Source organism: Triturus cristatus, chromosome 5_2 (genome assembly GCF_964204655.1).
Source record: "Triturus cristatus chromosome 5_2, aTriCri1.1, whole genome shotgun sequence".
Lineage (NCBI taxonomy): Eukaryota > Metazoa > Chordata > Amphibia > Caudata > Salamandridae > Triturus > Triturus cristatus.
In genome coordinates, this window is record NC_140588.1 from 579,570,125 (window position 1) to 579,592,169 (window position 22,045).

General features: G+C 40.4%; 1 protein-coding gene across 3 annotated transcripts in view; it reads left to right on the plus strand.

Annotated features, from left to right (window-relative positions):
* Window positions 1–18,771, plus strand: part of LOC146829027 (zinc finger protein 777-like) — a 111,025-nt gene extending 92,254 nt beyond the window's left edge. For all 3 annotated transcript variants that reach the window (XM_085607660.1, XM_085607659.1, XM_085607661.1), the window contains exons 7-8: window positions 13,711–13,818; window positions 14,604–18,771. In XM_085607660.1, the coding sequence (XP_085463786.1) occupies window positions 13,711–13,818; window positions 14,604–15,646 (1,151 nt within the window). In that variant the 3' untranslated portion in view covers window positions 15,647–18,771. The remainder of the gene's footprint in view (window positions 1–13,710; window positions 13,819–14,603) is intronic.
* Window positions 18,772–22,045: the final 3,274 nt, after the last annotated feature.

The window sequence follows — 22,045 nt, forward strand, 5'->3', positions numbered from 1 at the left end:
CAGGCTTCTATTGTCCATCAAATCTTCTTTTGTTGTTTTCTTTCGCATGGGCCTCTTCATTCAAGCCTTTCATGAGAAAAGTACTGCTTAGTTGGAGTGCCCTCCTGGCAAGCACCCACAGCTCACTCGAAAGTCTCAATGTCTCAAGGCAGTGCACCAGTGTCTCTCCTCTGCGGCAGACACTACAAATAATATGCTCTTCATTGGTCATGGGCACAGATCATCTTGTGCAGACCCGGGACCATTCTCAGGCTCCAACACTCATCATTCAGTGTCAGAGGACGCTCAGGCTGCTCTTTCATGGGCACCAGAATGTAGTGCCTTTTGTCAATCTTGGATCCGCCGGTGCACTGCACTTCCATTGGAGCAAAGGAAAAAAGGGGGGTGTGTGGCCAAAAACTCAGGCCAAGGGGTTCAAGGGACTGCACACTGTCAGAGGTTACCAGCACATGAAAGGCGCTCTTTTGCACTGAAATTCTGGTTCTTTGGCAAAACCAGCTCCTCCTTCTTTTCTGATGTTGAACGCCTTCTGATGAAGCAAGTGCGATGCTTTAAACAGTTCATTGTATAACAAGGGGACTGCAAACAGGTGGCCTGCGATCTTCAAAGGAGTGGCCACACGCCATGGGAAATTTTGGTCTAGAATACACTGTCATTCTCAAAAAGCAATACAAATATAAAGGCAGTAGGCAAAACAGTGCCTCTAGGCTTTTCAATTGGGTTTCCGTGTGAGAACCTCCATCATCTAAGGGTAGATAACTACACGAGAATTCTATCTAAATGGATGTCTTCACATATGGTGGCATTGTCTAATGGGGCAAACACATTTTTTTTCTCAATGATTACATATAGGTGTTTCTAAATTCCTTATCTAGAACACCTCAAAAGAAAGATCACAAGATACATTTTATCAGACACATGTAGATACCTTCCTTTAAAACTGTGCATCAGGTGCACTTGTGGTACACAGGCTAATGATCAAATGTGGAAACAAAAGACAAGAACTAGAGAGTCCTTGTATTTGCATGATTAGAACACATCTGATCCCACCAAAAATTAAAGCAGCAGGAACAAAAGGGTAAAAAACCCACATTAAAAATAAGCATTGAAAATTCGTTATGTTCAAAAAGGTAAACGTAAGATATCTCCTATTGAAGTGGAAAACTTGTCTTACTATAATATTGAGTCAGTTAACCAGTCTATCGCTACCCTGACAGTCAGGCTGGAAAACATTGAAGCAGGCCTAAGGACAATTCTTGACAACCAGTCTGGTCATACAAAAGGGAATTATACATAACATGGGGGTCCCTGGTACATCACTGCAGTCTGGAACAATACACCTACAATAATAAATGGGCTGACTGGTGAAAGGAATACGGAAAAGGGAATTGGAACTAGGATACAACAAAAATCCCCAATAACTAAGCATGATGCGACATCGGTCAGGGAAGAAGCAACAAAAAAAAAAAATCTATAGGAAGAACAAGAATTTTACTTGGGTGATAGTCAGGCATGTGACACAATACCAAGAGTAGGGGTGATACACAAAAGGCCAAAGTTACACAAATTTTAACTCTACTGTTGGCGACTACACCATATACGGTAATCCTAGGTAATGTTCCAGTTCCTTCTTCAGGGAAAAATGAAAACCTGGTTTTTCTTTTAAGGAACAAAAGCCATATGCTACTTAGGAAGCAAAACATCATTAACTAATGTAATATAGAAATTAGGCCACCTTGAGTCACAGATCTATAATTTTCATCCTTAGGTCCAATCAAGGATACATAAATGTAGGGCTGCCTGTTCCTTTAAGGGAAGGGGCAGTAACGTGACTAACTGCAGGTGACACACTTTGATCCTGTATATCTCTTTTTATTTTCCTTCAATACCATTATAGCCAAATAGATATGCACTGGTGAAGTGTTGTCTCTCATGTTCACAGCATGAAATATCATTATCTGTGGAATTTAGTAACCAGAACAAGTTCAACCAACTGTTGCGTAGCGATGGGCATCGTCATGACCATCCCCTCACAACACAGGTAAACTTGTAATAGTATCAAAAGCAGCAACAACAAAAAAACAAACACATGCATAAAAATAAAAAATAATAAAAACGCACAAAACGTCAAGCCATCAGATATACTTGCTGTATATCAAGCACAAAAAGCATAGACAAAACAATAGCATATGTGAATAAGCGGTGACACACAACACCATGTCATGTACTTTATGCACTGTAAACCTGCAGCCCAAAACCCAATATTTGGGCCTGTTTAATTTGTCAGGTTTAAAATCCTTACCCTCCTTTTGACAGTAGATCACCAGGCAATGGAAATCTGCTGTCAAATATAACTTTACTGTTTCTCTTCTAACATACAGGACCAGCAAGAACAATTCATGATAGGACCAAATACACAAAAATAAATTTCCATTACTTAACTGCTACCCTCTTGTCAGTTACCTCGCAACATCAAGCCACCTTAGTTTTACCTTTCTAAAAGTAAAAATTGTTACACTGACACTTCATATTAATTTGGCACCTACAATTTCCACTGTGAAAAATAAGTCTTAATTGGCAAATCGTTCTCACTTAGGCATGTAGCCTTCAAAATTTTAGAAAAGGGCTGCATCTTATTTTCTGTCTAAGACTTAATGCAATACTTCGTTTTCTGTCAAATAAAAGCAACTAGCAGGCATTATTATTTTTTAGAGCGGAGACACAAATGTATCAGTTCTGCAGAGCATTTAACATAATGTTTGGACTTCCAAAGAAACCTTTTTTCTATATTTTCCCTTTGAAATTAAGTTCTTTAGTTATATTGATGTTCTTATGGAATAACCAGAAACCCTACTTTTAGAGGCCCGTAAGGTCATTCTGCATTTCACAGAGACAAGGCCCTAATTTAAAAGGTCACCAGTGTCAACATGACAGCCTCCTCCATTGTTTACGGGAAAACTAAAGATAGCATCTCAGCAGCGCGACTTGAGCCAGCCTCTGCAGCTCTCCTAGCCCCCAGCTGCTGCCACTCTGAATTTGTCAAAGCCAGAAGGCCTTCCTAATTCTTCCTAACTTGCAGTAATTCACTCTATTTTGAAAAATAATTTCTCCTTTTTAGGCGCTAAAAAAAAAATTATCTCTATTCCCAGATTATTAAACTACATTTACTGTGAATAATTCACAAAACTTAATAACACACATACCAGTTGTTAGAATAAATGCTTGTTGCAATCCTATGCAATGGTACACATTTCATCAACCTCAAATGAATGAACGTCCCAGTAGGCCCAGCTGAAGTTAGAACCTTCAACCCTGATATTAAAAGAAGCCTTTATACTGGCACATTGACTCATTGAATCATAAGAATGCACAACCTGTAAATATATATCAAACCTAAATGTATGCATTTACTGAAGCCTGAGACACTTTAAAAAGTACTCTGAATGAAAGAAAAGGCAGTTTAAACAGTGCTTTTACCCAAATTCGACTTTGATATTTTAGGCATTAAAAAACGAATATCCTGCAATTTTCTTGCATAATATGCATTACCAGAATGTCTATTACATAACCCATGAGTCAGGCATTGGAAATAATAACTTATACTTTATAAAAATGAGCTTGTTTGCGCCTGCGCCAAGGGAAAATTGTGCACACGAATGCCTGTCATTTTAGTGATGCAACACAACTTAAATCAAATTTTAATGCTAGGAGGTCATAGTATGAGTATTAAGCTTTATAAATATCAAAAAACGATTTTGAAAAGCACTTATTTTTTTTTAAATAATTTTTCCATGATTAATAATTTTCTTTTAAAAAAAACCAATTATTCGTTTTTGTGATAATTCCACATATAAAAAGCAAGCTGCATCCCTTGCCTATCATTTTGGACACATTAACTCACAAGCCTAAGCGCATAAGCCCAACTTGAAACACGTCACATTTTTGCGCCACTTTCAGTTAAAAGGACGGTTATGCAAAATTCCACCCGTGTTTAACTGGGAAGGTGCTGGCTGAATGAACATTCCTATCAAATATACTGCAGCTGAAAAGTTTGCCTGTGAACATCTAATACAATGCATCTAAGGACAATGCTGTAAATTTATTTATTTTTGCAAAAATAGATAATTTCGTTTTTGGGGCCTTATTTATATCTATTGAATGTGTTTTCTAATTTTATCCTTTAAGCATTTAACGGCAGTTTTGTATATGTGCACAATTGCTCATTCTATAAATTAAAGAGCAACATATAGCTATTTTAGCACATCACATGGTTCATTTCTGGATTTTTTTCTAAGTTTCTACTTCATATTAATTAACCAACATTTTACTTAACAGACTGAAAACATCAAGAAGACCCACAAACACACATTGAGCTCATTTCAGACATAAACAGAAAGGGGTCAAACACACAATACAGCGCGCTTTAGCCATTTTTCATAAATAGCGCCGTCGCAATTTTCTTACAGAACCGTTTGCAGATACTAGTTGTAAGTCATATTTACAAGAAAAAAAGAAAACTTTTCTCAATAGTGTTCCAAAAAACTGCAAAAACAGCCTCACAGACCTTTATTTGCAAGAATAGCGGACCCAAACTTCATTAAACGTGATGGGGCCCACGCCGTGTTTTAAAATAGAGCTCATAAGTTGGAGTTCCAATCGGAGGTATCAGACATGAATCCTCCAATCGGGAATCGCTGTTGCAACAAAAACCAAACCAAGTACCAAATTTGCTACGATTAGGCATCTTCGCTCACTAACCGAGCTTCAAACTTCAAGGGGCTATCTCTATCGATACACTCGCAAATGTACGAGACCCTCGGTTTTTGAAAATTGCAATCTTCAAATAAAACTAAGGACCAATACTAAGAACCAATACTAAGGACCAAAGAACCAAACTAAGAACTAAGAACCAAAAACTAAGAACCAAAGGACCAAAGAACTAAGGACTGGGAGCGACCCACTTATACTTCAACTAAAGCAGATGGAGAAAAAGTCTCTTCATTACCTGCCTACACAAATTGCAATTCGCGTATACAAACCTATCAAAGCTATACCAAACAAATAGTTGTCCAAATTCTAATTGCCAAGTTCTAAATGACCTAACAGTCTTTTTTTTTTTTTAAATACTTGCGCCAAAAACTTACGCCAAAAAGGTTCTCAGTCAGGAGTGACATCTTTTGGAGAGTCAAAGTCAGAAGGATCAGAGATATACTGGGCTGCAGAGACGAAGAATCCCCCAGAACCTCTGTGCACACAGTACCTGCTTAGTGGATTTCTGTCCTGCTCTCCCCAGTAGTTTTCTGTCCTCTGACAAGATCACTCCTCCAGATAGCCACTTCTGATGAGGCCCACTGTTGGGGGCCAACTGCGGTATTCAAAAATTTCATTCTCATGGTAATATAACAAAGAACTTGGCAAAGAAGCTGAAATATGAAAAGACATCTTTATTAAACTCAAATGAGTGAGGCTACGTCGCCCAGGAGCACCTAAAGCAACTGAATGAGGCAGCCTCCAGAATGGTCTTAGCTCAGACCTTTTATACCATTTATTATGACCTAGGCATACAAGGGAGTTGTACCAGTCACATTCCTAAACAAATGAAAAAGCTAGAGAGGCAACATTATAATTACAGGGTTTCATAAAGGTTACAGTTGACAAAGGTAAAAAGCCGGACAAAACCAACATTCTTCTTTAGACAAGCTGGATAAACCCATAATAAAAATGGTCACCTCCCCATCGTAAATAGACCATAAAAGCAGGAACAGAAACAGATGAGAGGCAGGATAAGGGGTGTGTATGTGCATACCAAACTTTACAATCTCCTGTTCTTTGATCTCTATCTGACCAGCTGCCTAACAAGGAACTGGCTCAACGAGGTCAGCTTCAGGCAACAGGGTCAGTTCACTCAGGTCATTCAAAAGTCAGCTAAAGTCATCAGCCTATGTGAGGGCAACTACAAAATGGCTGCTATGCACAAAATGGAACCCATGGTTCAGAACGAAATCTCCACATACACAGTGAATCCATCGGTGTAACATGACGAAAACACTCATGCATACCGCACTCATCATTTGCGGTTCGCTGATACCAAAATCGCCATGATACGACGATGTTTATAATATGGGTCCAGAATTTTCAGTACCACAGCTCCATCTTTACTTTATTATTGTATATGTCCCAGAGCCCTCCTGCTCTGTCACTCTGTTGATTGGCACAGTCAGGGTATCCTACTGAGAGGTCAGAAGGGTCCATATCGGCCTGAAAGCTACGTCAGGGAGTTTCATGTGGAACCACAAACTGAATAGACAGACTTGCAAAACACTGACTTAAAACATCTCTTTCTAAAATATCAATAACTCATGAATCTGATTGCAAAAATGTCAATCTACTTCCATAGTTCTAAGTCCAGACAAACTCACATCCCATCTATTTTAGGACTGCTCAAACAATGGGCCCAGCTGCTGCTTGATAGTGGGTTTAGCTGCTTGATGAACTCTTTGCATGCAGACATTAATTAATGGCAAATACTTTGAACAGTGATGATTTAAGTTTATGTTTTACAGTCTACACTATGCAGTTTCTGAGCCACATGTTCAAAGAAATTAGCATTCTGAAGATCGTAAGATCGTAGTGGTGTAGATTTACTAATTTCCGGAATTCACAAAAATACTCTAATTTACAGCTACAGTGGGACCCCAAACTTAGCTTTGCAAGCATTGCCCCGGAAAACATTTGGCAATTCCAGTTTCTCATGCAAAAATGTACACATGTTTCTCAAGAGAAAACCTGCAAAAGCAGTGAAAACGCACTTGCTAACTTCATTTTTTCACATGGAAAGTATTATTTTATCATGGAAAACTGCTTTCCTCCAATGCACCCTACTAATTTTCAGTGTTTTCTTCCCTATTCCATGTTTTTTTTTTTTTAACAATTTTATATAGCGCCAGGCTTTCGTGTGCTCTACATGGGCATCAGTTACATTGCAGAAGGTGATGTATATAAATAATTTGCCCAGAATCACATGACGTTGAGCAGACACGAGACTTTAACTTCGTTCTCAGTTCCAAAATCGTCAGCTTTTGCCTTAATGCCACGTCCTCTCCCACTATGAAAAGGGAACACCTTTCCCATTGATGTAAGCAAATCACCGACCGAGGAAGTGGGTTTACTAAAATGAAAATTTCAGCGAGAGTAAATCCTTTTATGAGTGGAAAATCTGTATTCTTTCAAAATGCATATGAGCATTTGCATGTGTAAATCTGTCCTACAGCACATGTCATTCTAAGATAAATGACCTATGTTTTTCACGTGCTAAGTTAGACTGCCCACGACAACTTCTACGGGTAAGTAAAATGTATTCTGCTTAGTACAATGCTCTCTCTTCAAGGCAGTAGAATAATTGGTTTTCCAGTAAGCATGCCGCTGCGCCACTAGCCTAACACGTGTGACTAAAAATAACCTAGCTTCCCCTCCTCCGGCTCCAGTTTTTCAATGATTGCACTTTCGCGGTCTTAGAGTAATCAGGGGAGTTAATGAGGCTAAAATGACATTTAAAATCTGGTCAAAATACAGCTGTCCCACGAGCAAATTTAAGTAGACCCCCCAGGATTTTGAATTTCGCGGGCAGTTTTGAAAAAGTCGCGGCATTTGTACAAAACTGCCGATTTCGCATTTATTTGTTGCAAATTGTGAAATCCTGGATGGTCTGTATAGGTGAGGTTTCGAGTATATGAGTGACTTTGCGAGTGAGGGATTGTGATAGTGGCTGTATGAGTTAGTGAGTACGTGTGTGAGGAGCTGAATGGGTGAGTGAGTAGGTGTTAGTATCTGTTTGTATAAGTGAGTGGGTGTGTATATGACTGTACAGGTGAATAAATGCCTGTCTGATTGACTAAAGGTGAGTGAGTAGGTGTGTGAGTAGCTGTATGGCTGTATGAGTGGTTATATCAGTGGCTTTATTAGTGAGTAAGTTGGTGTATGAGTGGCTGTATGAGTAACTGAGTGGATGTGTTTGTAGATCTAAGAATCAGCGAGTGGCCGTGTAAGTACTGGTATGGGTGTGTGTGTATCAAGGATTTTGAAAATGGTAGTGTGGAAACTGGAGTGGGTGTATGAAAGGTTATATTGGGTTGTGAGTGGGTGTGTCAAATTCTGTGGATGATTTCATCAGTGATGTCATTTGAGATGTCATCACTGATGTCACCCACCATGTCATGAGTGATGTAATATGTGAGGTTATAAACAGTGCACTGTGGGGCGCGTCTTATAGTTAGCCCAGCTAAATATAACTGCTGAATTTCTCTGGTTTTGTGCGAGTGAAATGTCAGCCCAACTATAACGTCCCTGTAACCTTTGTGTTTTTTTCAGTGAATTTCTAAGGTTTTGTCAAAAGTCTATTTCTTAATTGTAACGTCCATTTTTTTTTGTCAGCCTGTAAAATGTTTGTATTTTCTTTCTATAACTGGATATTGTATATTATATACCACTTTTATTTGGTATGTGTTTATCAGAATATACATTAATAAGTGGTTTTATGTTTAACTATTTTTTGAGTCGGCACAACCTTGTCTCATTTAGTGTGGAGAATTTGTGATAAACAAATGTATTTCACATACTAAAAAATAAACTTAAAGACATTTTTTAAATAAAGTTTAAGTCTAAATATTCAGTAAGATATTGTTTTATCTTTTCTATCTGTGATCAATTTAGGAAAAAAAACACCTTTACAAAAAAATGTAATATTCACAACTACTGACGTTGTCGCGGTGGCGTCGGTAGGCGCAAAGTGTGTGTGGTTTGTACAAAGTGTAAAACTTGTATATATTGACACATTCTACAGTATATTTAAAAGGAGAGCTTTATTAGTGTACTTTTCAAACTCATGTTTTTGTAGTGAGTTTCCAGAAAACTCCTTCAAAGACTATTTTCTGTTTTTGCGGTGACGCCGGGCGTCGCGATGATTGGTAGCCTTGGTCACTATGAATACGTCCCAAAATGACAAATCAAATGCAGACATTCAATAGCCACAACCACATTTAAAACAACATATAACTAAAAAATTGATTATAACCAACACACTAAACACATTACTATTGAAACGACTATATAATAGCATGTACAACTCCTTTAACATATCTATACACAGTGCATAACTTTTTCAGTGTAATCTATGACTGCATGCATCACTGTGTCTCTCATTCACTGTATAAGTATTTGAGGGGATCTGTGAGAAGGTCCATCGATCTTTCAATACTTCTGTAATGAAATGCGGGACTGCCTCAGTACATCTATGAGTTTGTGCATCAGTGTCACAATGGGTCTGTGATTGGTTGCATAAATCTCTCAATCAGTCTGTGAGTAGGTGCATTAGGACCTTTGTGCATTTGTAAGTAAGTATATCACTGTCTGGATCTGTGAGTGGATGCATGAGTGTCTGAGTGGGTCTGAGTGAGTGCATGAGTCCCTCAGTAGGTCTATGACTGAGTGTCAGAGTGGTTCTGCAGTGGGTGTGTGGGTCTCTGAGTGTGGCTGTGAGTGGTGTACATGAGTCTCTGTATAATTGACTGGTTGCAAAAGTCTCTGAGTGGGTCTATGAGTGGCTGTGTAAGTAACTGTATGGGTGTGTGAGTGTCTAAGTGGGTCCATGCATGGATGTATGAGTGCCTGAGTGGATCTGCGAGTGGGTGTGAGTGTCTCAATGGGTCTGTGAGTGACAGCATAACTCTCTGAGTGGGTGAGTGAATGGGTGCATGCATGAGTGACTGAGTGGGTCTGTGAGTGGGAGGCTGAGTGTCTGGGTGGCTCTGTGAGTAGATGCATAAGCCTTGACTGGGTGAGTGAGTGAGTGTGTGTATATATCTGATTGAGTTTGTGAGTGGGTGTGAGTTTCTGAGTGTGTCAGTGAGTGACTGACTGAGTCCATTAGTCTCTGAGAGGGTCTGTGACTGAATGTGTGAGTGCCTGTATGGGTGTATGAGTGTCTGAGTGTATCTGTGACTGGCTGTATGAGTGTCTCAGTGGGTCTGTGAGGACATACCTAAGTGTGAGTGGATCTGTGAGTGGGTGCATGAGTGCCCAGGTGGATCTGTAAGTGGGTGTAAGAGTCTATAAGTTGGTGTGAGACTACGCATGAGTCTATGAGCGGGTCTCGAAGTAGGTGCATGAGTCTCTGAGTGGGTCTGTACATGGTGTGTGAGTCTGAGTGAGTCTGTAAGTGGGTGCATGAGTACCTGAATGGGTATGTGACTGAATGTATGTGTGTGAATGTGTATGTGAATGGGTGTATAAGTGTCTGAGGGTGTTTGTGAGTGCCTGTATGAGTGTGTGACAGTGACCAGCGAGTCTTTACAAATATATATTTTTAAATATATTTTCACCAATATTCGCAACAACATCGCTATAGACACGATGTCCCTACGACGGTACACGGGGGCCACGCTGGTGATCGCGGATTCATCGCGAATATCGTATGTGATTAAAAAAACAATTTTGGACACAACTTGTGTCACTAACACACCCATTTCTCAAACATGGGGTCAGAGTATCTCCACCATGACCCCTTATGTGAGCTTTCACACAAATTTTCAGCCCCGTGAACAATTCTCGGACGATAAAATGGCAGCCATAACTTTCTGTTCAGGTTGTGTTCAGCCAATCTGGGCATTCCCGATGGCACGTGCATCCGTGATTGATCTCAAAACCACTGCAAAATATACGCAGCCAGAGATATATCTATAATTTTCAGCCAACATTTTTCAAAACTACTGGACGGATTTGCACCAAATAACAAAAAGCACATCTATCTTTCTGCCAAATCTGGTGTAATTCTGTCCGGCAGTTTTGGGCTGTAGGTTCAGTAACGAGTTCCTATGGGAATTGGAAAGAGGAAGGGGTGGGAGCACACTGCTGACCTCCCAGCACAGTTCGCCCCTTAGCATTATGGTAAATGCAGTTTGCAGTACGCGCTTACTTGGTATTTTGCTGGAGTGTTCCACCAAAGTTTGTGCAGATTAGTGCTGTCATCTCTAGACACGTGTTTCTGGATTTTATCCTTCATCAGTAGAGATCAAAAAACGATTTTCATCATGGGTTGCTGAGCAGGCTGCCAAAATTCTTACAGGTCTCAGTACCTCTCACAGGCGCACAGGTGCATCTCCACTAGCTCGTCAGTTCAGTGGCTCAAGGGAGCCTTTTTAAAAAGGAAGGAGTGGGAGCACACTGCTGACCTCCTGTGAGAGGTACTGAGACCTGTAAGAATTGTGGCAGCATGCGCTGCTCTGCGAGGCTTCTACTAAGGACTTACAACTCGGACCCCAGGCTCGTGCGTGTGCTTTTTTGTTTTGCTCACACGCTATTGGCCTTTGCGTGCGTCTTTCTCAGAAAGACAGCACGCAATTGGCCCTTCTCTCTCCCCTGGCCTAGGGAGCTCGGGAGCGAGCAGCGGACCCACACTGTGCCTGCTGCATTCTTTAAATTCTTTGCAGTGCACGCACCACTCGCTGGCTCTTTTTCTTGTGCTGCGTCTCCTCCGTTTGAAAAATTCTCCCCGCGGCTCTTCTTATCATGCCTCTTCACTCCATGTCTCTTTTTGCGTCTCACTCGCAGGTTTGTTGTGTAATTCTTCTATATCTCCTCCTTTGCCTGACTTACGTCTTCCTCTGCCTTTCCTGTACTGTACAGTCTCCTGTAGAAGAAATAGTAGTTCCTTTCTAGGTCATAGTCTAGCAAACGGCACAGAGTCCCTGCCATTTTAACTCTTACATATTCAGGGGAAGTCGCACACAGAGACAGACACGGGTCCGACACGAACTTCACTCACCCGCCGTGCATGTGTCATCCGGAAGCGGCGGCGCTGCGAGCTGGATGAATTACTGCTTGGGAATGTATCCTGCTTCGAGCGTACGGGGCGGGGCCCGCTATAAATCTAGAAAGATTCACGGGATTTATGATAGAACTCCGGAAAGAACCTCACAATCCACGTCCTGGAACTTACAAGAATTAATTACGGCAACGTGTCCATGCTATATGAAATTACATACGTTATCTTGCTGGTCCCGTCATCAAATCTATTACCATTCTGAATCTCGGCTCATTACATTTCTGTCATATCATATAGAATGGACAATTGGGAGAATCCCACTAGTCTTGAAATAGTTGGTAACTGATAGGTGGTGTTGAATACATAGTATGCATTGACCAGGTCCATATGGAGTAATCGTCCTCACAAGACTAACATCCTTGAGACCAGGGTCAGCTGTGTAACCGCATCCCCCACTCTGCCTCATTCTGACTCACTCAGCCTCACTGTGCCTTTGCTCTCCTTTTCATCCATTTGGACCTCAGCCCAGTTAATGGACAAACTAGACCGTCATGGCTGGGAAGGTTCTGCGGAGGTAACGCGCCCAGTGCAGTTCTACCCTAGTTACTATTCATTCCCCGGGGACAGTGGGGCTCCTCCTTTCACCCACGTTTCACACTTCTTTATTATAACTTTTCAGCATACTGCCGAATTCTGTACAACACAGCTTAAAAACAAACACAAAGTCAATATCTAGGCCTAAACACTTCTAAGTTCCCAAGGGGGAGATCTATTGGCTATGCCAATGCTGGTTTAGAAAGGAACTCAGATCTCGCTGTATGAGACTGACTTTACCAACAAGTATTCCCATTTCATCTATGCTATAACATTTGATTCCTGCATCAGATTTATTTCATTTTCTTGGTAATTTGTCTTAATATAAAGTCATCAAATTAACAAAAATTGATTTGTTTTGAACCTTTTATGTTCTTTATTGTATAATTATAATGGTATCATCTAGTTTTGCCTGATTTACTAAATGCATTTTCACTGGAGAAGGACTGTCTCCTTGTGTCATGCTACTAGGCATTAGCAATGCTTGTCACACAGAATTCAGTTTACTTTTATAATTTAGGTTAGTTACGCTTTTCTATAGAGAAGCATTTTTGCAGGCTAAGAGCATCAGTAAGAGTTTGACTGAGAAGTAGAACTGCGAAAATCAGTGGTTTCTCTGCTCCGCATAGAGTCAAAGGAATTGCTATGTTTACATCAATGGCATCTCTGCGGACTAAACCAGTGTAAACCTCTGACTGGTGGCTTGCTTCTCAAAGGGCCACAAGGTCACAGTGACTGCCATCTCATCTTTGTTGGGGAGGGGGAAGGATTGAGCTTCCATCATTTTCGTTTCTTGTGTTAAACCTGGAGGGCCGACAGGCCCATTACCAGGGTCTGAATGACCAGCTAAGGCTCCTAAAGTTCATTAAACATACTTGTTTGTGGCTGGAAGGGAACACATTCAGGATTAATACTAACAAACATTTTATTACTGAAAGTGGTCTTGCATAGCAAGCTAAAACCACCCTTAGTAGAAAGGTAGCTGAATCCAAAATAGTAAATGGTGTAAAAAAATTCTGATGTAAAATTAGGGAGACAGTAATACTTGGTACCATTTATGAATCGGAAGTAAAAAGCAGAAAAGAAAAGGCTGGTTTGATTTACTTACAAGTCCCTATTTGTTGTCAAAAGTGAAAGAATTAAACATGTTGTCTTATGGGTTGGGTTAGCATAATGCTATTTATGAAGCATTATTTCAGTTCTACAAATTTGCCCAGGAATTAAACGCAGTCTTAGTTTTTATGATCATTATATTGGTTTACATTACGATTGTTGCTTTTGTTCATGTTTTTGTGTAGACTCAATAAACAGCAATCCTGAAGTTATATTACTAGTTAAAGAAGAAGAGCCCTCCTCTAGAGATAAACATGGTTTGGAGAGGGGAAAAATGGCAACTGCCCATACAAGTGAGTAACCACTGTTTATATATCCATCTAGGCATGTCAGAAACAAAACACTTGTAAAACTCGTGCTTTTGACAGATAGAAGGACAAAGCTGATTAGTGAATTAAGATCCATTGGAAAATGTCAGAATTTTCTGCAAACCCGTTAGTCAGAATCTGTGTTCTTACATCTCAGGGTTGAAAATAATAGATTAGATAGCCTATGACCAGGAGAGACAACTATTGTATCGCTATTTATCAATACATTAAGCTGGCATACACAAACTGTTTCCTTTGGTAAAATCTGTGTATGTTACATGTTTGTATAAACTAAAACGAAAATGTGGGACACATATCCATCCGTGTTTCTGAAGTGTTATATGGCATCTTTTAATTTCTGATCATCTTTCAACCAGTGTCTGAAATTCCCTTCAACAGTATGTAGCCCTAAGTAAAAAAGTGATTTAGTGGTAGATTATAAAACCCTAAGTAAAAAGTAATATAGTAGTCAAGCCTCTGAGGAATATTTGATTCCTTTAATTGGTATTGACATATGGTTTTGCTTGTGGATTTTGTGTGGGGCTGATTTTTATCTCATATAGCTGTTTTATTTGTTTAACTAAATATCATCTGAAACTGACTTCACTGAGGTTAACTTTCCATTCCATATCGTGGGTGTGAAATTATAACTATTATTGATGCATCTGAAATGTTAATGGTCTTGAATGGCTCGATTATTTAACAAATGTACTCACTTAATCCTAGCTGTATTCATTTGAACTGAATATTGTGCTTTTTTTTTTTAACAGAAGATTTCATTACAATTTCAAAAAAGAAAGAAATGCTTGCTAAAGAACTTACTGCAAAGCGTACACTACGTATGATGCCATCAGGCAAACATAGGGAGAGTTTCTTCTGGAGTTCTGACAAACAAATTAGTAGTCGGCAAATTAATTCCAAATTAAATCATAGTTTAAAACCATATAAAACTATAATTGATGTCCAATGCTCCAATGAAGCACAAAATCCCATTTTACAAAATCAATACCACATGAATGCAAGGCAATCTCCCCCACATGAGATTGGAGAAATACTAAGTGATAATTCAATTGGAGCACCCCGTCAACGAATACGTATAGGACCTAAATCTTTTCAGTGTGATGAGTGTGGGAAAACCTTTGCTAAAAGCTTAAACTTTTCCAGACATCAAAGAAGCCATCTGGGGGACAGACCATTAAAATGTACTCAATGTGGAAAATATTTCAGCAGCGCTTGTAGTTTGTTCAAACATCAGAGGGTCCACTTTGGAGAAATACGATACAAATGTACAGACTGTGAAAAAAGCTTTGGTTTTCTTAAACAACTGCAGTTTCATTTCCATCAAACTCATATAAGACAAGAGACCATTCCTTGCATGGATTACGAACAAAAACTCAAAAGCATAGAAAGTTTGCACCTTAGAAAAAAGGCAGGCGAGAAACCATACTTGTTTGTTGACAATAAGAAGACTGGAACTGCTGAAGTAGGTATTATTCAACACCAGGGAATTCCAGTACGAAATCTACAACATAAATGCACATACTGCGGAAAAGGTTTTCAACAGAGGTCCAATCTAACCCGACACATGAGAATTCACACAGGAGAGAAACCGTACACATGTACTGAATGCGAAAAAAGTTTCAATCAAAGTTCAACTCTAAGAAGCCACCAAAGATGTCACACAGGGGAAAAACCATACAGATGTCCTGAATGTGGAAAATGTTACAGCCGTCTATCATATCTCTCACAACACAAAAAAACTCACAAACGTGTTCAGACAATGGCACAGTCACTCATAGCCAAACATGAGTGAATTATTTATAATTATTTACATCCAAAGCCACCAAATGATTATCTGAGTGATTACGAAATGCATCGTACTATTGGCTAACGTATAGCCAATACAATAGTATAGGAAGTAAAAGACAACTGTATATCATTTTAAATAATGCTTTTAGACAATTTTACAAGCTGAAAAGAACAACATAAAGAGAACAAGTGAAGAATTGAAGAGGAAATGGTTAACAAACTTTCTGCTTTAAAAAAGTGTGGGTGGTAGCAATAATATATAGAGTTGATCTAGAGTTGCACATAAAAGCAAAAATGTGAATGTGGGATTGATGTGGAGAAACAAACCACTTCTTAATACTGTTGGTCAGTTGCTAATTGTTCTAAATAGTAACCTTGCTATTTAGAAATTAAAAATTCCTTACCATCTGTGTAAAAGACAAAACTGTCAAAAGTTGTAAAATGAAATAATACATAGAAGTTCACTAATTTATGCTCAAATATCTCAACTGCATGAGGCTACTGTAACAAAGGTACAGAAGATGAGTTACAATTTATTTTTATATGTCTATATTGTTTTGATTTTTGAACTTCGGTGCCAGATTATACTTTTGCAAATGTATGTTTTACTCCTCCGGGTACACAATGTAGGTATGGGTAAAGTTTGCACACCCTTTATAAAACAAAATGTACAAATTCCCCTATAACCAATTACTGCTGTAAATCGTGAGAAAAATGTGAACTGAGACCATATTACATCAAAGCCTTCTAGAGAAATTGGGAATATTTACAGATCAATCTGTGTTTTTTCCAATGTAATTGAAAACCTATTCTAAATTGATAAAATTGAAAACCTCAGTCATCTAAGAGGATTTTATAGATGCCTTGCAGCGCATAGTATTGTTCTGGAATGACTCTTAAAAGTGTATTTCTGATAGATACATCTGCTTGCAAATTCCTCACCTTTTGAATATCCCCAGGTAGCGTACTGGATCTGGAAACTTTTCATTGCTTTTCTAGGCGGGTTGGGGCTTTGGCTTCATCTCTGTGCTGGAAGCGACACCCGCATGACGTCACTGGAGCCAGATAGTGCTTACTCAACCGTCGGCCAGTTTGCTTTTTTTGAGCGCGTCAACTAGGACCTGGAGCTGCTCATTGTGATTTCTTTTCATGTTTCTAGTGTGTTTCTTCAATCTTTTTCAAAATGTCGTTAGTGCTGTGCGTAGGGATGTTATTGCCACAGATGTCAGGCTTTAATCCCTGTTGTACTTGCAATGGACATATGTTCATTTCAAACGCACACAAGGTCTGTCTGTGGTCCTTGGAATCGAAGCATTACTCTAGGCTGTGCCCTTTACAAGTATGGGTCTCAATGCCGATAGAGGTGGAGGTCTGGAATCATTTTAGAGGCTTTTCAGACGGCTTCCCCTTTTGGCAGTGTGAGCCCTCTCATCTGGTCCAAGTGCGGATCCAGCTGCTATGTCAATGCAGAGGTAATGGTAAGGGTTGTCAGACCCAGCAGCCCTCCTTCTCATCCTTTTCTGCACCACTAGAACAACCACTTTAGGTTTTTAGAGGAGTCCGTGCAGCCAGTTAGAGGGTGGAGGGTGGATATCCTTGTAGCAGGCCTGGAAGGCCATAACCTTTAAGCAGCAGGTCTTATAAATATTAGAAAGGTGGTATGCAGTACCCTTTGAATGGCTCCTCCCTAGTCCATTCAATTGGAGGATCACCTTTAGATTCTTCAGCAGGAAATGGCAACTCTGCTGCAGAAAGAACCAGTGCAGTTAGTCCCTTACCAGAAAATTGGGCTCAGGTGCTACTCTCAGTACTTCTGCATCTTCGTCACAACATAGACCTTAGGGTCTTGAACTTTTTCCTTCACCGGAAATTGCCATGATGCTGTCTCTAGTTCAGGTTTTCTTGCACTAGAAACAGAAGAATGGATGGTCTCCTTTGGTGACGCATATCTCCATATGCTGATCCTGCAGTTGCACAGGAAGTACCTGCATTTTGTTGCAGGATCCACACTCTACCAGTTTGCGGACTGCCCGTTAGGGCTAACATTGGCACCTCGGCTATTCACCAAAAGCCAGTCAACAAGTTGATGGCTGGCTTCCTGCATACTGTTGGTGACTCACACTTGCATATAAGGACTCACCAGTGGTGCCTTCATCTGCAATGGTTCCAGCACAGGCGTGATCTAACAGACACCATCTTGATCTCCCGGGACACTGTGGTGGACAGGGTTGGTTGTTGGTGGAAGTGCACCTTTCAAAGGGTGTTTCCATTTACCCTGCTTCAGCCTCAGCCACAGTGGTGAAAGATGCTTCCATTCTAGGGTGAAGTGTGCATCTGGAGGAATTGGAGATGAGGCACCAGTGGTCTGCAGTTGAGCAGGTCCCTCATATCATTCTGCTCGTACTGCAGGCAATTCATCTGTCACTGAAAACCTTCCTCTTATCCCTTTGCAGTCCGTTCTGCTCAGAGCTTGACGAGCACTACGACAGCGAAGTGATAGGTTAACAAGCAAAGAGTGGGGTCTCATCTTCTCTGTTTGAAAGCACTGAAGCTCAGGACTTCCACATTAGAGCATGGACTCCAGCGGATTACCTACCACCTGACTGGCCACTCTGAACACCAGTCGATAGTCTGAGTCTGCTTACTATGGCAACCTGAAGGGGTGTCTCCAACAGTAGGTGGTCCAGACCTTCTTTGCCCTGTGGGGCACCTCTCGGGTAGAACCTTTTGCTACTTGTGCGAATATGCATCTTTCTTATCTATTGCTCTTTGCCCTTCTGGATCCAGTCTGGTGCCTGGGCACATTCAGAAGGTGAGGAATCTGCAGCAACATAGAGTATCAGCCAGTAAGATAGTTACTGAAGGAAAGTAGGGGAACATTTTGGTTGGCAATTGTTTTTAAATTGGCTAGCCACTTATTTACTTGATTCCTTTGCAAATATGCATATAGTAGAACATCAATTCCACTAAATGCGGAAGTCAAGATCTATATATATATATGTGTGTGTGTGTATTTCATAGAAAAGTGGTCTTAATTTGGAAATATTTTCCTTAATTCACAGTGCTGACTTCATATGCAGGAAAATCGACTATCCTAAACATTTTTAATAAAGTTAAATTGATGGTTAAGACCGCATTCCTCCTTTCTTTTGGTGCTGGTAAAAAACACTTGACAATGAGAGTGCTGCCCACAGAGCTGTATTAAAAGAAACAATTAATGGACGGAATGCTGGACAATGCAAACATTCACTCCCAGCCACAAGGATCTGGGTTTAATCCATCATTCTTTTTCTCTCCACACCACCCCAGTTTGGACCCACCCATATGCAAATCAGTCTTGACCCTGTTCCTTGTGTGACCAGTCCAGCCCGAACTGCCAAGCCAGGTCCTCCCTGGACCAGAAACAAGCATCCTGGGACCGGTTTCAGGGCATCACCCTTCATCAGCCAGGCTAGCTTGAATCCAGTGGTGTAGTGAGCACAGGACACATGTCTGGGCATACCCTTCCTACTTAGAGCAACATATGCAAAAGAAACAATTGATGGACGGAATGCTGGACAATGCAAACATTCACCCCAGTAACAAGGATCTGGGCTTTAATCCATCATTCTTTTGCTCACCACGCCACCCCAGTTTGAACCTAGCCATATGCAAATCAGTCTTGACCCTGTTTCTTGTGGGAACAGTCCAGCCCGAACTGAGCAGTATTTAGCACACATGATAAGGTTACCTTTGCAGGCTGATCCTCTATGCAAGCATGTACCAATGTATTCTCCCCGTGTATGAAAATGAACATTGTTAAGAATGCTGTCATCCAAAAGTTAAATAAACTATACCACTTTGCATTTTATTTACCCATTTTCATTCTTGTTAAACCTACAAGACTGAAAATTGCTTATATTGCTCCTTTCCATTTAAAATGTCGCTTATAATAATGCAATGCCTTTCAATGAAACACATTGGAATATCAACATATTATATATTCCCCCAAAAAATCAAACTGTTCTCAAAACATTGACAGACATACCTGTAGTCTCAAGCATGCTAAATGAAACAGAGGATGACATTTAAATGCTAATCTTTCTAAAGCGTACTAAAATCGTCATCATGTAATATTAACAGTAAACATTTAGCATTTTTAGTTTTTTGTGGGTATGGCAGGTTTTGTGCTGATCTATCGGGGCGGGGGTGCAAAGTAAAACAAGCATTGGCATAGCCAATAGGTCTCGCTTTTGGGACCTTATAAGTATTTAGTTATGCAGCACAACATCCTTGGTGCAACAACATCAACTGTTGCATGGGTAAACACTTATAAAATGTGCAGACCTCCTGACCCTGGGTGTGATGATCCTCAACTTTCATGGAAGAGTTCTGTAAGGTCACTATATATATTTATATATATATATATATATATATATATATATATATATATATATATATATATATATATCACCAAAACGATCACCTCTTTCCTTTCAAGCAATCCAAGGACACAGCGGGGTACTTGTCGGGAAGCCTTTATTCACAGGTAACAGCTAGGCATAATGCATTTCGGCTTGCCTCCTTCCTCAGATGCCGCTTGTTTACCCAGGTTTCACCTCCTCCCACCTTTAAACTTGTAGCACTCCCATTTGCGGGAGATCAGCTGACCCTGCTGCTCGGGGCAACTACAGTCATTGACACGACTACAGTTCCCAGAGTGCACCTCGATGGTAAGTAATGCAGCAGGTCGATAAGTCCAGTGGATGCTGAATAATTGCTTAGCAAAAGGTGGGGCCGTGTAGCAGCAGGTGTTCCCTTTAATCCAGTGCGAAGGTGTCCCTTGAGTCCCCAATGCCTCCGGCTCAATACACGAATCAAGTCGGGCCGTGAAGAGAGTAAAATCATCCCTCTTCCCCGTGCAGTCACGGCTCGTCACTGACAGCAGCCACTTGCTGGGCCCGTTCATGAGGTGGTCCTGGGAGAATTCAATACCTTGAAAAACAGTTATTTTGCCAGCAAATTCACGGGACACTTGTAGGGCGGGTCCTTGTATCGCGCTCCTGGCAGGCGCGAACAAATATCACCAAAATGATCACTTCTTTCAAGCAATCCAAGGACACAGCGGGGTACTTGTCGGGAAGCCTTTATTCACAGGTAACAGCTGGGCATAATGCATTTCGGCTTGCCGCCTTACTCAGATGCCGCTTGTTTACCCAGGTTTCACCTCCTCCCACCTTTAAACTTGTAGTGGCACTCCCATTTGTGGGAGACCAGCTGACCCTGCTGCTCGGGGCAACTACAGTCATTGACATGACTACAGTTCCCAGAGTGCACCTCGATGGTAAGTACCGCACCAGGATCTCTAAGTCCAGTGGACGCTGAATAATTACCTCGCAAAATGTGGGGCCGTGTAGCAGCATGTGTTCCCTTTAATCCAGTGCTAAGGCCAGACACTCAGTCTCCCATATAGCCACTCACACATCCACTCACTCACCCGTACAGCCACTCACTCACCCGTACAGCCACTCACTCGCCCGTACAGCCACTCAGACCCCCATTCACACACAGATACACACAGTCATACAGCCACTCACATAATATAGTTTAAAAGTAGTAACACTGATTAGTAGTACACAAAGTATACTAATTTAACTTTTGTAGTAGCTTAGTATATGTGTTTAACATTTAGAAAACACAATCACTGCATTATGTAATCAGTGATGTCATTTCAGATGTCATGAGTGATGTCACTGACCATGTCATGAGTGATGTAATATGTGAGGTCATAAGCAGTGCATTGCATGGGAATAAGTTACAGTTAGCTCAGGTAACTATAACTGCAGAATTTCTATGGTGTTGTGTATGTGAAATCTGAGCCTAAATATAATGTTCCGATAACCTTTGTTTCTTTCAGTGAATTTCATTCTATTTCTTAAATATAATGTCCATGTAAACCAAACTTTTGTTCTTTCAGGGAATATATGTTAATGTGTGTATATATGTATGTATATGTATATATATATATATATATATATATATATATATAGCGTTATTGGCGATCGCCTCAAGATTTGTGGATGTGTTTTTATTTCCTTATGTCTCAAGCATTCCTTCTTATATAAAAGATGCCATGGACTTTTTTAATAGAATCAATGGCATTCCAAGGAAAAACAGTACATCTCACCAACAGTAGATGTTGTGTCTTTATGCACAACTATAAAACATCAAGATGGTCTACAAGCTAGTAGACATTACTTGAGACACAGATCAATAAGCCTGATGGAGCACTCGGAAATGCTATTGGAATCATGGAATTCGGTCTAAAGAACAATATCTTTATATTTGATGGAAATTTTTATATTCAAAAACACGGAACTACTAGAGGCACTTTGCCCCAACATATGCAAATTTAGCCATGGGT